Source organism: Schistocerca serialis, chromosome 1 (assembly GCF_023864345.2).
Source record: "Schistocerca serialis cubense isolate TAMUIC-IGC-003099 chromosome 1, iqSchSeri2.2, whole genome shotgun sequence".
Classification (NCBI taxonomy): Eukaryota; Metazoa; Arthropoda; class Insecta; order Orthoptera; family Acrididae; genus Schistocerca; species Schistocerca serialis.
The window spans coordinates 381,174,139-381,190,815 of NC_064638.1; the positions used below are offsets into that span (position 1 = coordinate 381,174,139).

Sequence of the window (16,677 nt, forward strand, 5' to 3'; positions counted from 1 at the left end):
GGTAAGACAGAGATTTAGGAACCAGGTTTTAAATTGTAAGACATTTCCAGGGGCAGATGTGGACTCTGACTGCAATCTATTGGTTATGAACTGTAGATTAAAACTGAAGAAACGGCAAAAAGGTGGGAGTTTAAGGAGATGGGACCTGGATAAACTGACTAAACCAGAGGTTGTACAGAGTTTCAAGGAGGGCATCGGGGAACAATTGACAGGAATGGGGGAAAGAAATACAGTAGAAGAAGAATGGGTAGCTTTGAGCGATGAAGTGGTGAAGGCAGCAGAGGATCAAGTAGGTAAAAAGACGAGGGCTAGTAGAAATCCTTGGGTAACAGAAGAAATATTGAATTTAATTGATGAAAGGAGAAAATATAAAAATGCAGTAAATGAAGCAGGCAAAAAGGAATACAAACGTCTCAAAAATGAGATCGACAGGAAGTGCAAAATGGCTAAGCAGGGATGGCTAGAGGACAAATGTAAGGATGTAGAGGCTTACCTCACTAGGGGTAATGTAGATACTGCCTATAGGAAAATTAAAGAGACCTTTGGAGAAAAGAGAGCCACATGTATGAATATCAAGAGCTCAGATGGGAACCCAGTTCTAAGCAAAGAAGGGAAAGTAGAAAGGTGGAAGGAGTATATGAGGGTCTATACAAGGGTGATGTTCTTGAGGACAATATTATGGAAATGGAAGAGGATGCAGAAGAAGATGAAATGAGAGATATGATACTGCCTGAAGAGTTTGACAGAGCTCTGAAATACTTGAGTCGCAACAAAGCTCCGGGTGTAGACAACATTTAATTAGAACTACTGACAGCCTTGGGAGAGCCAGTCCTGACAAAACTCTACCATCTGGTGAGCAAGATGTATGAGACAGGCGAAATACCCTCAGACTTCAAGAAGAATATAATACTTCCAATCCCAAAGAAAGCAGGTGTTGACAGATGTGAAAATTACCGAACTCTCAGTTTAATAAGTCACGGCTGCAAAATACTAACACGAATTCTTTACAGACGAACGGAAAAACTAGTAGAAACCGACCTAGGGGAAGATCAGTTTGGATTCCGTAGAAATATTGGAACACGTGAGGCAATACTGACCCTACGACTTATCTTAGAAGAACGATTAAGGAAAGGCAAACATACGTTCCTAGCATTTGTAGACTTAGAGAAAGCGTTTGACAATGTTGACTCGAATACTCTCTTTCAAATTCTGAAGGTGGCAGGGGTAAAACACAGGGAGCGAAAGGCTATTTACACTTTGTACAGAAACCAGACGGCAGTTATAATAGTCGAGGGGCATGAAAGTGAAGCAGTGGTTGGGAAGGGAGTGAAACAGGGTTGTAGCCTCTCCCCGATGTTATTCAATCTGTATATTGAGCAAGCAATAAAGGAAACAAAAGAAAAGTTCAGAGTAGGTATTAAAATCCGTGGAGAAGAAATAAAAACGTTGAGGTTCGCCGATGACATTGTAATTCTGTCAGAAACAGCAAAGGACTTGGAAGAGCAGTTGAACGGAATGGACAATGTCTTCAAAGGACGATATAAGTTGAACATCAACAAAAGCAAAACGAGGATATTGGAATGTAGACGAATTAAGTCGGGTGATACTGAGGAAATTAAATTAGGAAGTGAGACACTTAAAGTAGTAAAGGAGTTTGCTATTTGGGGAGCAAAATAACTGATGATGGTCGAAGCAGAGAGGATATAAAATGTAGACTGGCAATGGCAAGGAAAGCGTTTCTGAAGAAGAGAAATTTGTTAACATCCAGTATAGGTTTAACTGTCAAGAAGTCGATTCTGAAAGTATTTGTATGGAGTGGAGTCATGTATGGAAGTGAAACATGGACGATAAATAGTTTGGACAAGAAGAGAATAGAAGCTTTCGAAATGTGGTGCTACAGAAGAATGCCGAAGATTAGGTGGGTAGATCACATAACTACAAGCCAGGGTTGGTTTGGACCAACATCTGATCAATATGGCACTCATCTCACACGAAGCGTCCTTACAGTTAACTCTACCACCATACTGTGCACTTTCTTGAGGTTTTAATCCGTGGTTGTACACTACTGGCCATTAAAATTGCTACTCCAAGAAGAAGTGCAGATGATAAACGGGTATTTATTGGACAAATATATTGTACTAGAACTGACATGTGATTACATTTTCACGCAATTTGGGTGCATAGATCCTGAGAAATCAGTACCCATACCAACCACCGCTTGCTGTAATAACGGCCTTGATACGCCTGGGCATTGAGTCAGAGCTTGGATGGCGTGTACAGGTACAGCTGCCCATGCAACTTCAACACGATACCACAGTTCGTCAAGAGTGGTGACTGGCGTATTGTGACGAGCCAGTTGCTCGGCCGCCATTGACCAGACGTTTCCAATTCGTGAGAGATCCGGAGAATGTGCTGGCCAGGGCAGCAGTCGAATATTTTCTGTATCTAGAAAGGCCCGTACAGGACCTGCAACAAGAGGTCGTGCATTATCCTGCTGAAATGTAGGGTTTCGCAGTGATCGAATGAAGGGTAGAGCCACGGGTCGTATCACATCTGAAATGTAACGTCCACTGTTGAAAGTGCCGTCAGTGCGAACAAGAGGTGGCCGAGACGTGTAACCAATGGCACCCCCTACCATCACGCCGGGTGATACGCCAGTATGGCGATAGCGAATACACGCTTCCAATGTGCGTTCACCGTGATGTCGCCAAACACGGATGCGACCATCATGATGAAGTGACGTTTCTGTGATGCAGCGTGAAGGGTAACCGCAGCCACGGTCTCCTAGCTGGTAGTCCATGCTGCTGCAAACGTCGTCCAACTGTTCGTGCAGACGGTTGTTGTCTTGCAAACGTCCCCATCTGTTGACTCAGGGTTCGAGACGTGGCTGCACGATCCGTTACAGCCATGAGGATAAGATGCCTGTTATCTCGACTGCTAGTGATACGAGGCCGTTGGAATCCAGCGCGGCGTTCCGTATTACAATCCTGAACCCACCGATTCCATATTCTGGATCTCGACCAACGCGAGCCGCAATATGATAAACCGCAATCGCGATAGGCTACAATCCGACCTTTGTCAAAGTCGGAAACGTGATGGTACGCATTTCTCATCCTTACACGAGGCATCACAACAACGTTTCACCAGGCAACGCCGGTCAACTGCTGTTTGTGTATGAGACATCGGTTGAAAACTTTCCTCATGTCGGCACGATGAGGTGTCGCCACCGGCGCCAACCTTGTGTGAATGCTCTGAAAAGCTCATCATTTGCATATCAGAGCATCTTCTTCCTGTCGGTTAAATTTCGCGCCTGTAGCACGTCATCTTCGTGGTGTAGCAATTTTAATGGCCAGTAGTGTAATTCCACAGGAGGCACTAGCTGCGTCAGAACAGAGTAACAAGCAGTTATAAACAGCGGAGGGCGTGGAAGACGCAGCTGCGCTTTGTCCGAGTGCAGCAGTAAAACGCGGCAAGAACTTGCCAGGGTCGGCGTTAATTTTTTCTCCTCGCCAGAAGAGCTGCTGTGATCCCCTAACGGCTCCATTACGCTAACAGATAACAGCGTAACGGCAACAGGCGCGTAAACACTAATTAGTGCTGTCGGGAAACAATGATGTGAATGATATCATGCCGTGACCAGTTATGGCAGGAGACACTGCGTAGTCACTCTTGTAGCGTTTCCTCAGTCTGACTTTTCACCGACGTGGCTTGCCACATACGGTGGACTAGAATCTTCCTTCACTTTTGTACTCCGTAATTTACGGTGTAAGCTGTGTAACAGGGAGATGCAAAGTCATCATTCCGTCCTAGCTGATTTCCCGTATAGCGACTGTAGTCGTTAGTTTGATGAGACTTGGCTGGTTCCCCGCTCAAGTGCTCTAATATGGCTGCAGTACCAAGTTTTGGGCCGGCCGGAGTAAAATACAGGGAGCGAAATGCTATTTACAATTTGTACAGAAACCAGACGGCAGTTATAAGAGTCGAGGGGCATGAAAGTGAAGCAGTGGTTGGGAAGGGAGTGAAACAGGGTTGTAGCCTCTCCCCGATGTTATTCAATCTGTATATTGAACAAGCAGTAAAGGAAACAAAAGTAAAATTCGGTGTAGGTATTAAAATCCGTGGAGAAGAAACAAAAACTTTGAGATTCGCCGATGACATTGTAATTCTGTCAGAGATAGCAAAGGACTTGGAAGAGCAGTTGCACGGAATGGACAGTGTCTTGAAAGGACGATATAAGATGAACATCAACAAAAGCAAAACGAGGATAATGGAATGTAGTCGAATTAAATCGGGCGATGCTGAGGGAATTAGATTAGGAAATGAGACACTTAAAGTAGTAAATGAGTTTCACTATTTGGGGAGCAAAACATCTGATGATGGTCGAAGTAGAGAGGATATAAAATGTAGACTGGCAATGGCAAGGAAAGCGTTTCTGAAGAAGAGAAATTTGTTAACATTGAGTATAGATTTAAATGTCAGGAAGTCGTTTCTGTAAGTATTTGTATGGAATGTAGCCATGTATGGAAGTGAAACATGGACGATAAATAATTTGGACAAGAAGAGAATAGAAGCTTTCGAAATGTGGTGCTACAGAAAAATGCTGAAGATTAGATGGGTAGATCACATAACTAATGAGGAGGTATTGAATAGAATTGGGGAGAAGAGGAGTTTGTGGCACAACCTGACTAGAAGAAGGGAGGGTAAAAATCGTAGAGGGAGACCAAGAGATGAATACACTAAGCAGATTCAGAAGGATGTAGGTTGCGGTAGGTACTGGCAGATGAAGAAGCTTGCAGAGGATATAGTAGCATGGACAGCTGCATCAAACGAGTCTCAGGACTGAAGACCACAACAACAACAACAACAACAACAACAACACCTTCAGGCGCCGTCAAAGTCAGAAACAAGCAGCAAACATGCGTCGTCAAAGACACAAAACTCGCCCTTGTACATCTCTTGTTGGCGTATAACGTATAAGGTAGACATTTGAGGTAGAATTTATCTAGTGTGTGTATGTGCCTGCGGTAGAAGGCTGGCGCCAGTTCGGTATAGTGGGGGCGAAATATTTTGGGTATTAATTTCTCTAAAGCAGATGAAGTAGCGCCAATCCATAACTGAATGCAACATCGAGATCACTTTTCAGTGTTCAGATGCTCGCTACATATTTAAACTTAGCAGTCTGCTTCAGTTTCCATCAAGATGTACTTTAAGAGGCTGTTTCCTGTGAGATGAGCCTGTCGCCATAAATTCAGTCTCGTTGATGCTTTTTGACACAAAATCTTCGACAAGACTTATCAAATGTAGAAACGAGATAGTATACCAAATTATTGCCCCCCCCCATCCCCGCCCCCTTCTCTCTCTCTCTCTCTCCTATTTCTTATTCTGTTCACTAATGATGTGATGGGGCGAAACGAGTGGCTACAGCCATTTGCATAGATCTGATTCTTTCTAATTTTACTGACGTTGTTGTCACTTTTATTGTACTGGGTTGTTATAATTAAAGTGCATCTACTTACAGAAGAAAACTGTGGGCTGTAATTATGGTGTGGCAGTGAAACTTGGTATGCTGGGAAAAAGTACTTTCCAATTTTGACCACCAGGTGCAAATCTGGCGCTGTGAATGGGAGAAAATAATGTAGAAATGTTTCCATATGTCATGGAATAGGAACGGTATCTGGATAGGAAAGGGTAAACTAGCGAGGAATGTATAATGTTGATTTTATCATTAAACGCCGCTTACATAATCTAGTGCGTTTCATCGCAAAATATGACTTGATTTTTAGATCTCGATTGTTGACACCCTTCAATATTGCTGTTCCGGAATCACAAAGTATAACAACAAATTAGGGGTTTGTGGTGGGCGGGGGAGGGTATTACTGGTATAGTGTGTTCCAGTATGTAGCAGATTTAGAAGGATGTAGGGTGCAGTAGTTACTTGGAGATGAAGAAGCTTGCACAGCATTGCGTAGCATGGAGAGCTGCATCAAACCAGTCTCTAGTACCCCTCAGTCACAAACGTCACGCCGTGACTCGTGAAATAAAGATATGAAAGAAGATGCTAAATCGATTGAAATCGATGTATATCGCGAAATATACAATGATCTGTTTACGGCACTATGCAGACATTTGGTGAACGCGATTTAGATTAAAAAACGGAAAATTAGAATATGAATGGCCAAACGGCAATATGACCTTGCTCCTCGCGAATATAATTACTTCTCAGTCGGCGTGTGGAAGTGACAGCTAAAAATACTAGAAATGATATTAAATTACCCGTTACTGTTTTTGGTTTCTATTATCTGTCTTGTCAGCAGACAGTTATTACAGCGACCACAAATGATTTGGCTACAATATAAATGATGTCTGTTGTTAGTTTGGCTGGATTTGCGGAAACTGCGTGCTGGATTAGTACGCTGTATTATGATCTTCGCTCTGTGTCATTGCTGAATTTCTATTTGTATCGTAATACCTATGTCACATTTCGTTCCACTTTCTATTCCACTTACGTCATGTTTCGTGATGTGTTATTTCTGGAAATTTGTGCATTCCTGTCCTAATCTTCTACAAAGATAAGTGATGAATATTCAAGGTTAAAAGATTGCTAGGTGCTAGGCAACAAACTTAGTATTTCGTCTTCTATGTCTGATTTGTCTTACTACTTTTTCTAGTAGTCGTTTGTCACCATTAGTAACGTTTCGTGCATGCGAAGACAGCCGGGTTGTTTCACAACATGAAGCTATTGGTCCCTCTGTAACGTGGGCGAGTTGGTTCTCTGAAAAAGGCACGGGATCTACCTCCGAAGTACTGTAATATTCAAGCCAATCTACTCGTCGATTGCCACTTTTCCTAGCGTACTACACAAATACTTTACTGGTGCCTGGATTTAAAGTCTTGGGTGATTTTGGCCTCTGACGCGTGAAGTAATTCTAGTACGCATTTTCAGTGTCAACAGTTTTTAACAGACAAACGTTAAATGGTTGCTCTTGTTACCTAATATTTGAAAACTGTTTTCTATAGTAGTACAAAATCCATCAAGTCGCAAACTGAATCCAAGAACAATCCGTGAAATGAAATACGAACCAATGAATTTGTTGTTTGACATTTAAGTACTAGCCGCATACAAAAGACATATATTTTTACACTATAAGGTCGACAAACACGTAAAACCAATACAACTGGTTCACGAAACACACAGGAATCTCTCTAATTTGACAGTCAGCAGGACGGAATACATCCGCAGCAACAGTGTAAGAGGTTCCACGTCGTATATAACACTAATGTAGCTGCTCCGCTATGGAACCGACGTTTGAAACCAAGAGGCAAGAACACTGACGGAAACGTATTGAGAGAGGCGGGTTCCCAAACTGGCAACGCGGGCGACAGCAGCGCCTCTGGCGAGCGAACGAGGCATGACACGTCCAGACCTGCAGATCGACTCATTTCGTGAACAACGAAACGCATCTATGAGAGCCGTTCCGTACATGAAGAATCTGTACTCATTGCGGAAATTGGTTGTGATGTAGCTACTAACTGCTCACTAGTTTATCGTAACAAACCAATTGTTATTAAATTATTGAAGACTTTTTTTAATATAAATTATCCAACATTATTAGTTTTGCCGCCTTCTGTGGACATTTTAGCTTCTTATGAAAATGGTATGACCCCCCCCCCCCCCCCCTCAACACGCGCGAATGACGTAAAATGATTGTGAGAAAAGTAAATGTACTGCTTTATGAATTTATTACGGCATATAATTGTTTCGTGTATGCGAATACAGCCATAAACTTTTATGTGGTGATGGAATTGGGATGTTAGCCATAAAATGCGTTGATACAAGGGCACTGGCGTTGCTATCATTCGGGTAACAGCTGAGACGTTTAAGAAATTTTAATTATCTTGCTCCGACAGCCTGAAAAAGAAAATAAGGTGCGATTGTAAGGGTTCAACGTCCCGTCGCAGGGCATCATTAATACTCATTCTTCTTTATGTAGGCTTTCGCTAAATTACGTCAGGCAAGGCAGGGATGGTTCTTACTGATAAGGCCGCTGTTGACAATTTTCATATCCTTGTCAAACTAAGCCAAGTCTGCATATGAATTGTTTTTCCTATAGAATTGTAGCACCATGACAGGTCCAATATATTTGCAAAATTTATACATAGATGTACAAATCTGTTCCGAGTACTAGAGACAGTGTCGCTTCCGCATCTTGACAGTGTGCATTGCATCGTCTGTGGAAGAAGACTGCCGTAAGATTTCTCTCTGCGTGGGTTAAACTTGGAAAAACCGCTGGATTAGATTCGCAAGAGGTAACTGTTGCTAGCAAGCTCAAGGACATTAACAACAATTCTTTCCAGTTCGAAACATGTCTACAGCTGGTCCAGTAACATTTTATTACGCGACCGAAAGTCATTTACAGGGAACCGAAAAGTTCAGGCCACTATTTGCTGACGATTTATTTCAAGATATTAATTTAATTCGATGGCCTTAAGACACTGGCTGGGAAAAGCGTTGGCAGATTTTTATGGTCAGTTAGTACAATAAAAAAAACCCGAAGCAATAACACCTTTGGCAGTGGTCACTATCTTTAAAAATAACACAGAACAGAATTCATATTAGTAACAGGGAAAAAAAAACCGTTGTTAATTTTCCGAACTACCAAATCATCGGCGAAGACATAATTCTTCCACTGGATGTGGTACTATTGTTTAACGTCGCGTGTTTTTGTTTTTTTACATTATTGCCTTACACTTAGAGGCGCAAGTGCGTTGACGCTATCTACCGGTGTGAAGTTCCGGCTGGAGTGCTTCTGTTGTCCATCGAAGACGACGCTGCCTCCCTGTGGTACAAAAACGTGCCATGTTTGAAGCGCCACGCCTGCCCCCAACCGCCAGTTCTTTGTTCTAGCCCGGACGTAGGCTCAGGGAAGCGCTCCACCCTGCCGGGGGAGAGAGAGTTTGCTGCTCCTTCCTCACGTAGAATGCGCACCGTTTGTAGGGGGCGTTCGAACTTCCTCCTTTTTTTTCCTACCCCAGTATTATGAATATTGATCGAATCCGCTAACCACCCGTTGCTAGAAGACAAGCGCTGTCCGCAACCGCTGCGCTCGGCGACCTGTCACAGCCTGCAGCTGATCACGGTATGTGCCGGAGGTTTGTTGCTATGTGGGCTGATGTAACCAGCTGTTTGGTTGCTTCACGAACCAATGGGAGACCGGCTTCCCCCACCCGAGCCGTCCCCCCCACCTCGCGTGAGCCAGCAGAGCCTCAGTTGTAAGCTGCTGCGGACGCGTTCGGTCAGTCGGGGTCGGGAGCTGGCTGCGGTGACATGAGTGAGTGGAGTGAGGTGCAGTGTTAGCTTTCTCAAAAACAGGCGCTCGGCCACCACCATTCCCGTCGTCAGCGATACCGCAGAGGCTTCGGCCCTCCCACCTGCGGCCGACATGGGACAGATAGGCCACGATGTAAGTAACGAAATCTTACTATCCCGTCTAAAACAATCCTCGTTTCGAAGAGCTTCGCAACGGCCATTGTGTGACGAGTTGTGCTGAAACCTACCGTGTGCGGCAAAACTGAAAAATTTCTTGACGCAATTTTAAGTTCCCCTCAACAGCTAAACTGTTTGATGCTCTCTCTTCCCGCGAAACTTCATTTGCTTCCAAGACTGCTTCTTTTATGGACACAATAGTGCGGCCGGTATTTCGTAATTTTGTTAGTTCAGAAAAATGAGACGCTTAACTCTGATCATATGTGCTCTACAAATTTCACATTACGTCCACGAAACTACATTCTGTTAAATAACGGGGCACTCTAACAGCCTCTATTTAGTATTCCTAAAGCCGATTAGTCAAGTTAAGAAACGCCAGATTGTCTGGCCATCCTTTCAATAGTACGTCTTTACGGAATTCTAAAGAGAGCCTTCATTGTAGCCAGTTTCCATCGTTTTGTTGACTTCAGTCGATCGTCGTATGTTCCAAATAAATGAATGATACTCAGTTGTTCATTGTAAGTTATGATGTAACGAATATTTGGTGAGATGTGTATACTTTCTTGATAGGGCTTAACTTAAAGCTAGCGTAGAAGCTCAAGTCTATCCTTTAATTCCATTTCCAGCTCTGGGATAAATGTTTGAAAGTCTGTAACTGCAGGAAATATTATGTATTGGAACAGAAATAATATGCTTTGTTTATTCTGAAACGCTAGTCTGTAGAATTAGACCTGTTTGCAGCAGAATGATTGTTTTAGATGTTAAGTGTTGCACACAGACGGGAGATGTCCGGTAATTTTCATGTTACCGGTCAGAATCCACTTTCTATTAGCTGATTCGTGAAAAAGTAAATTTTATAACTGACAAAGTTCTAGGTTGTTTCAGTATGCCTACCTGGTTTGAATAACGTTGTAATCCAGCCAGCCCGATGCTTTCTTCAGCGGATATTTTAGCTAGGGCCCAAGCTTTATTACGGTACGCCGGATGATTTGAAGCCTTCGCTCTTTGCCGGAACATTCTGTGAACCTTATTTTCAAACATTATGCAACGAATGGTGATTCAGCGTATCATTGTAAAAGCACGTATTTGCATGATTCCAATTAAGTCACAATATATATATATTCAGAATTACTGTTACTGAATATGTGAGGTTGTTCGTAATGTTAAACTGTGACACGTTGTCAGTCTGGGCAGAGGTCGCGAGTGATAACCTGCACCTAATCTGAATAGATGGACTACTGCCGTCTCCCACGACAATGGGCTCGCATCTTATCAGCGGCAGCTCCGCCAGTGCCAGCGGCCTGCCAATTAGGACAGCACGGCCCGTGGACGGCCTCGCAGCTGACCGCTCGTCAGCTGAAGCACCGGCCGGCAAGCGCGGAAGTGGAGCTTATGGCGAAATGCACTGCTCTCCTCCGGCCGCGAGCATTCGACGATACCGGGAATGTGGGAAAATTTCCGTTTTTCGCGGATGATAGGACCTTGTCATACGCTTGCGGGAAGCTATATCTTCCGTGCTTTGCCGTATCAGTTTTATCATGATTTTAACTCCTTGCCTAGAGGCTGAGGTACCTATTCGGAAATAGTGCTTAGACCTAGCAGGCATTACTAGAATGCCGTTAGGTTAGTTACTAGTCTTATCACTAGTTATCTGGAAAATCTGCCGCAAAAACTGGAAAACCGGTTTCTTAGTGAGACTGAGGTCCAGTATACTAAACATGAGTAGCGCCCTGTACAATTGAAATCTGACGCAGGTATGTACATCTCGTTATCCAATTATTCGCCTGTTATTGCCGTAACATTGAAATACCACATTATCGTATTAATGCCTGAGGCTGGAACTGGAGGAAACACTTGAATGTGACAGGACCGTAGTAGTGGAAGTGAACTGATAACTGACAAAACTGAGAAATTTAATGTGACATAGCTGCAGCCAGTAATTATTAAAAGAGCAAATCCTGTGGAAATTTCTACAGTAGGATCCTATTCCTTGTTGCAGCAGTGACATATAAAAATCCAAGAATAACGAAAACAAGTAAAGCAGTTGAGATTGTTCATTGTGATAATTGTCCACAGAATGTGACCATCAAAGAGCAGAAAGTAATGGAAAACTACGTAGTTATTTGATAGGTACAAGGCAATAATAAATTATTACATTCAATACTGAACAACATTTTCTGTTTGTAAATTTCATTAGTTTCTGCAGTTCCTGCACTAATTAACGATGAGCAGTTACAGTGAATCCTTAATTCGTCTTGCATTGAACTTAAAAAGCAGCCATAGATACTTGTAATTTTGTGATAAAACAGCAGAGTGATACCCCACTATAATATAGCACTTTCTGTGCACAGTATTAGAACTGATAGTGTATACTTAACATGACAAGACTCCCCTGCTTAAATCTTCGACAGCCAATATCCAGAATGTTGACTCATTTATAAAGAAAATACCAAACTTTCATGAGATTGCTGCATTTTTCCTGTGAATTATCTTCAACTAAAAGTTGTATTTCGAAGAATGTTTACTTCAATCATTTTCTGTTTACTCTGCATTCCTGGTACTGCTGTCATAAACATTGTTTAACGACATTTTGCCACTGGAGCCACAGTTTAAAATGCAGTTAAAATAGCCTTGCATATAAAATTACTTTCTTAAACTTTGCATAAACACTTATTTGCTTTTTCATTCTGTTACAGACGCATGCACTATTCATTGATGCCTTTCTGCAGAACAATCGGCTAGATCACGTGACACAGGTGATGGGCTACCACCCGACTTACCTGGACATCTTCCTGCGGACGCAGAACTTCATCCTTCGTGGGGATGGGCCACTGCCATATGACTATAGGCATTTCATAGCCATTATGGTAAGCTGTTTTGAAAGTATTGCCCACTTAAAGATAATACTAAAATGTGAAAGTACGTCCTTGACATAGCCATACTGCCATTGGTTTAATTAGTCTTGGTAAATGAGGCTTATCAGTTGATTAGTATCATATGCTGCAATGGAAATTGTGAACTTGTGGTCATGGGCTGTAATTGTTTTTTCTGCAGGCTGCTGGTCGCCACCAGTGCAGCTACCTCATCAATCTGCAGAAGCAGGAGTTTCTGCTGCAGGGTGGTGATCAGAATTGGCTGAAGGGATTATCAAAAATCCCTCAGAAACTGCGTGACCTGTATGATATCAATAAAATCCTGGCCCACAGGCCATGGCTGCTCAACAAACATCATATTGAGGTATGCCAAAAATGTAAAATGAGAAATGTATTTATCATATTAATAATTGTTACTATTTCTTGTTTAAAGTGTTGGTCATTACATGTGTGTGAAAAGTGTAGAGTTTGGAATTGAAGGTTTCATTAATGAAACAAATTGCCCTTAAATACTTCCTTTGGGTTTGCACAATTTCATGTAGTTTTGACACTTCTGAAGGTTTCTTCAGTGTTTCTCAGGGATACAATTTAAATTACCTAAAGTACCAGTTTATGATCACAGCAGAAAGTTTAGAATTGTAATGAGTAATGAAATTTTTACTCTAAGGGATTTTCAGCCACTCTAATTTGTATTACGAGAATAGCATTATATATCATTAAGAAGAAATAAGATGATTTTCTGTTGTTGAAACATGAAAGACTTTTAAATGCATGACTTCTATGTATTGCACACGGTGATACTCGACATTATACTCTAGAGAAATTGGTACACATTGCTGAAAAATGTGTGTGTGTGTGTGTGTGTGTGTGTGTGTGTGTGTGTACTGTTCACTATTATTTAACTTTTCCACTATCATTGCACAATTTGATTTGACTTTTCCTTTTCCAGAGACTGACAAAGGGCAAAGACAGCTGGTCCTTGGCAGAGGTGGTTCATGCCATTGTTCTTCTGGCACACTTCCACTCACTCTCTAGCTTTGTGTTTGGCTGTGGTGTGAATGAAGAGCTGGATCATGAGGGTAGTCATCAGACAGCCAACAGTGCTGGTGAGGATGACATTCCTCTCAGTTCCTCACCTCGCACTGCAACCAATACATCAGGACCAGCAGCTGCATCAGACAGGGATGGTGAGTGTTGACAGTTTCATATATTTTGACAGTTCCTAATTGTAAGAAACGTAGCTAGAAATAGCTTTTATGTACCGAAGCTATAGGCATCCTTGTGTACACTGACTTACTGTGCCTTTGACATTCACAGATCAGTGGCACAGGCCTGTCCCTGTTGCTTCGCCAGTCGACCAAGAGGTGGGCGTGGACACGCTAATGCAGCGTATGAAAAGTCTGTCTGAGCGTGCTGAGGAATTTTCTCAGGAAGAGAAGACTAAGCGCTTTGAGCATGTTGAAAGTCAAAGTGCTGAACTCTCTCCTGCTACAGAGCCTCAGACACAACTGAAAGCAGACATTGGTCATTTTGTGGAGGATCCAACTTACCTGTACCAGGACTTCGCCCGCCGAGGGGAAGTTTCCATTCCTACATTTAGGGTACAGGTGAGAACATGTCGGAAAATAAATGCTGCATATTATGTGGTCATCATTTATCACTCCGTTGTTATTTCAGTCAGCATACTAATAATTTATTTTTGCTTACAGGATTACTCGTGGGATGACCACGGTTATTCACTAGTCAACCGTTTGTACAATGATGTAGGAAACCTTTTGGATGAGAAATTTAAGACTGCATATAATCTCACTTATTACACTATGGGTTGCCGTCAAGATGTGGATACATCTCGCTTCCGTCGTGCCATTTGGAATTACATTCAGTGTATGTTTGGCATAAGGTAAATACCTTTCATTATCAGTCTCAATTATTATAGAATTTTGCTGCAGTATGATCCCTGCTCTATCTATTAGTGACATGGTACCTTACTTTCAACTATTTTGTTGTAGGCATGATGATTACGATTATGGTGAAGTAAATCAGCTCTTAGAGCGAAATCTCAAGGCTTTCATTAAGCTGGCATGTTGTTTCCCGGAGAGAGTAACAAAGAAAGACTATGATAAAGTACTGAGGGAATTCAAGCACAGTGAAAAGGTCAGTTAATACACCCTGTATATTTTGTTTGCATGAGATGTTAAGTGCCAGTCTTAATTACTCTATAGTTTAAATGACTTGGGCATAGAATGATGTTTGAATTTCAAATTACAGGTGCATGTGAATTTGATGGTACTGGAAGCTCGCATGCAGGCGGAGCTCTTATATGCACTTCGTGCTGTGATGCAGTATATGACGTAGGCTCTCTTAAAGTCTGCAGTGACCAAAGACAGGTGTGTGATAAAAATGCGTGTGACTTGTGCAGGACCGAATTAAATTTTGTTCAGTATCTGTTACTGTACATTCGAAAATACCTTTGAATTTGCATTTGAGATAACCATTCAGATACCTATGCTGGCCACAGTGGTTTCTACATATGTCTTTCTGTATTTCAAATATGAAACAACTGATGTATCACACTGATGGAGTATTGTATCCCATCCTGCAGCACAACCCTTCCTTACTACACCAAGTTTTGCACAGCACAAACATATAAATGAATGACTGTGATCTGTTTCTAGATGAAATATGTTAGCTCTACATGTAGGTTTGTAACAAGAGTCCAATCTTCTCACATTTACTCAACAGCAGCTTTTGAGGTGGAAAGTACCATTTGATTAATAGTACGAATATAATAAATTTTTTGCAATGTGAAAATATTATTAGTGTTTTAGCCATTAGATCTCTGTAGTTTTAAGTGCTTAATCATGAACATTAGCTTTCTGACCTCATGATGTAACAATTAAAATCAGTTGCTTGACTCTAACATGGCTAAAATACTCAGATCAAAGTATCTTATTGTACTTAGAAGCTGCATTTAGCAAAAAAAGTACCGAGCAGGTTGGACTCATTTTAATTGTGAGAATATATTTCGAATTTGTAAGCCCAAGCTCAAAGGAGCTCATTTATTGAATATTGTTAAATTGGCATATTTACACACCAGAAGAACAGATTTTAAAAATTGTAAAACAAATAATTATATTTGCTTCAGTGAAGCTTTATGTGTGAATAGTCACAAGTTAGACTAGTTTTATGTTATTGTTGATATGTGAAGATTTTGAATGATTTAATGTGCTTTTTATGCCCATTGTGCACTGAGAATATAACAGCATTTTAATGTGATTGTTAATGTTGAGATGTCCATTCTCATTTGCTGTAATGGTCACAGTTGCGCTCAATCCTAAAGAAATTGTTTTGAATAACAGCCCACCTGATGCATTATGCACCTTGGATCTCTTAACTGGTATTTTGTTACCTGACTTTACGGACTGTGCAAGGGAAACCAAATATTCTCTCTCTCTCTCTCTCTCTCTCTCTCTCTCTCTCTCTCTCTCTCACTCACACACACACACACACACACACACACACACACACACACACACACACCTACCTTTCAGTAACTATTGTATTACTCCCAGTAGCAGAACATGTTGTACAAGACACTAACTTAGCTTTCCTCTCTAAAACCAAAAGAAGTTTGTTTTTTCCTTGCACATTCCATGATAGTTTTTAAAGTTAATGGTTTTTAACAGATATTGTGTTGTTGAATTGAAACGTTCTCAAGGTCTACAACAACTGGCTATTTGATTTGTAGATTTGTGATAGAGGTTCTTTCTTGTCTGCATTCTGGTCAGTCAGTTAACATCTCTGTGTACTTGCAGGCTCTCTACTCATAGCATGATCACAGTATTATGGTAATAATTATTGTAATTCATCTGCAACACGAGACTTCAATTACAGTGAATATAAAGAAAATGTGTTTTTAATCTGACTGTCTACCTTTTTTTCTGAACCACATCTACCACACTACAATAAGCACTGTGATACTATTGAAAGTACAGATTAACGTACATTAGATGTCCCCTTTTTATGGGAATCAGAATTGCACACAAGTAAGAAAAAATGCAAACAGTTGATCAAAAAGTGTTATTTCTCATTTCATTTGACACTCTGAAGATACCGATTCTTCATATGACAGATTAATTTTACAAATATCTTCAACTGAGATATATGCTACGTGTGACACCTTGGAGGATTAAGTGAATGAACTGCCAGCATTAAACCTCTGTATTCTGTACAGTAAAATTATTATTGACTAATTCTTCACCTCTAAAGCATAGTGGTTCAGATGATATTACCACACAGATTTTAGAAGGTACGTAGAAC

General features: G+C 41.4%; 1 protein-coding gene across 1 annotated transcript; it reads left to right on the plus strand.

Annotated features, from left to right (window-relative positions):
• The first annotated feature begins 9,273 nt into the window (after positions 1–9,273).
• Positions 9,274–16,277, plus strand: LOC126470933 (sestrin homolog). Its single transcript, XM_050098983.1, has 8 exons — positions 9,274–9,461; positions 12,181–12,351; positions 12,539–12,721; positions 13,307–13,544; positions 13,675–13,964; positions 14,067–14,257; positions 14,367–14,511; positions 14,626–16,277. The coding sequence occupies exons 1-8, from the start codon at positions 9,441–9,443 to the stop codon at positions 14,710–14,712; spliced, it is 1,326 nt and encodes a 441-aa protein (XP_049954940.1). The 5' UTR covers positions 9,274–9,440; the 3' UTR covers positions 14,713–16,277.
• Positions 16,278–16,677: the final 400 nt, after the last annotated feature.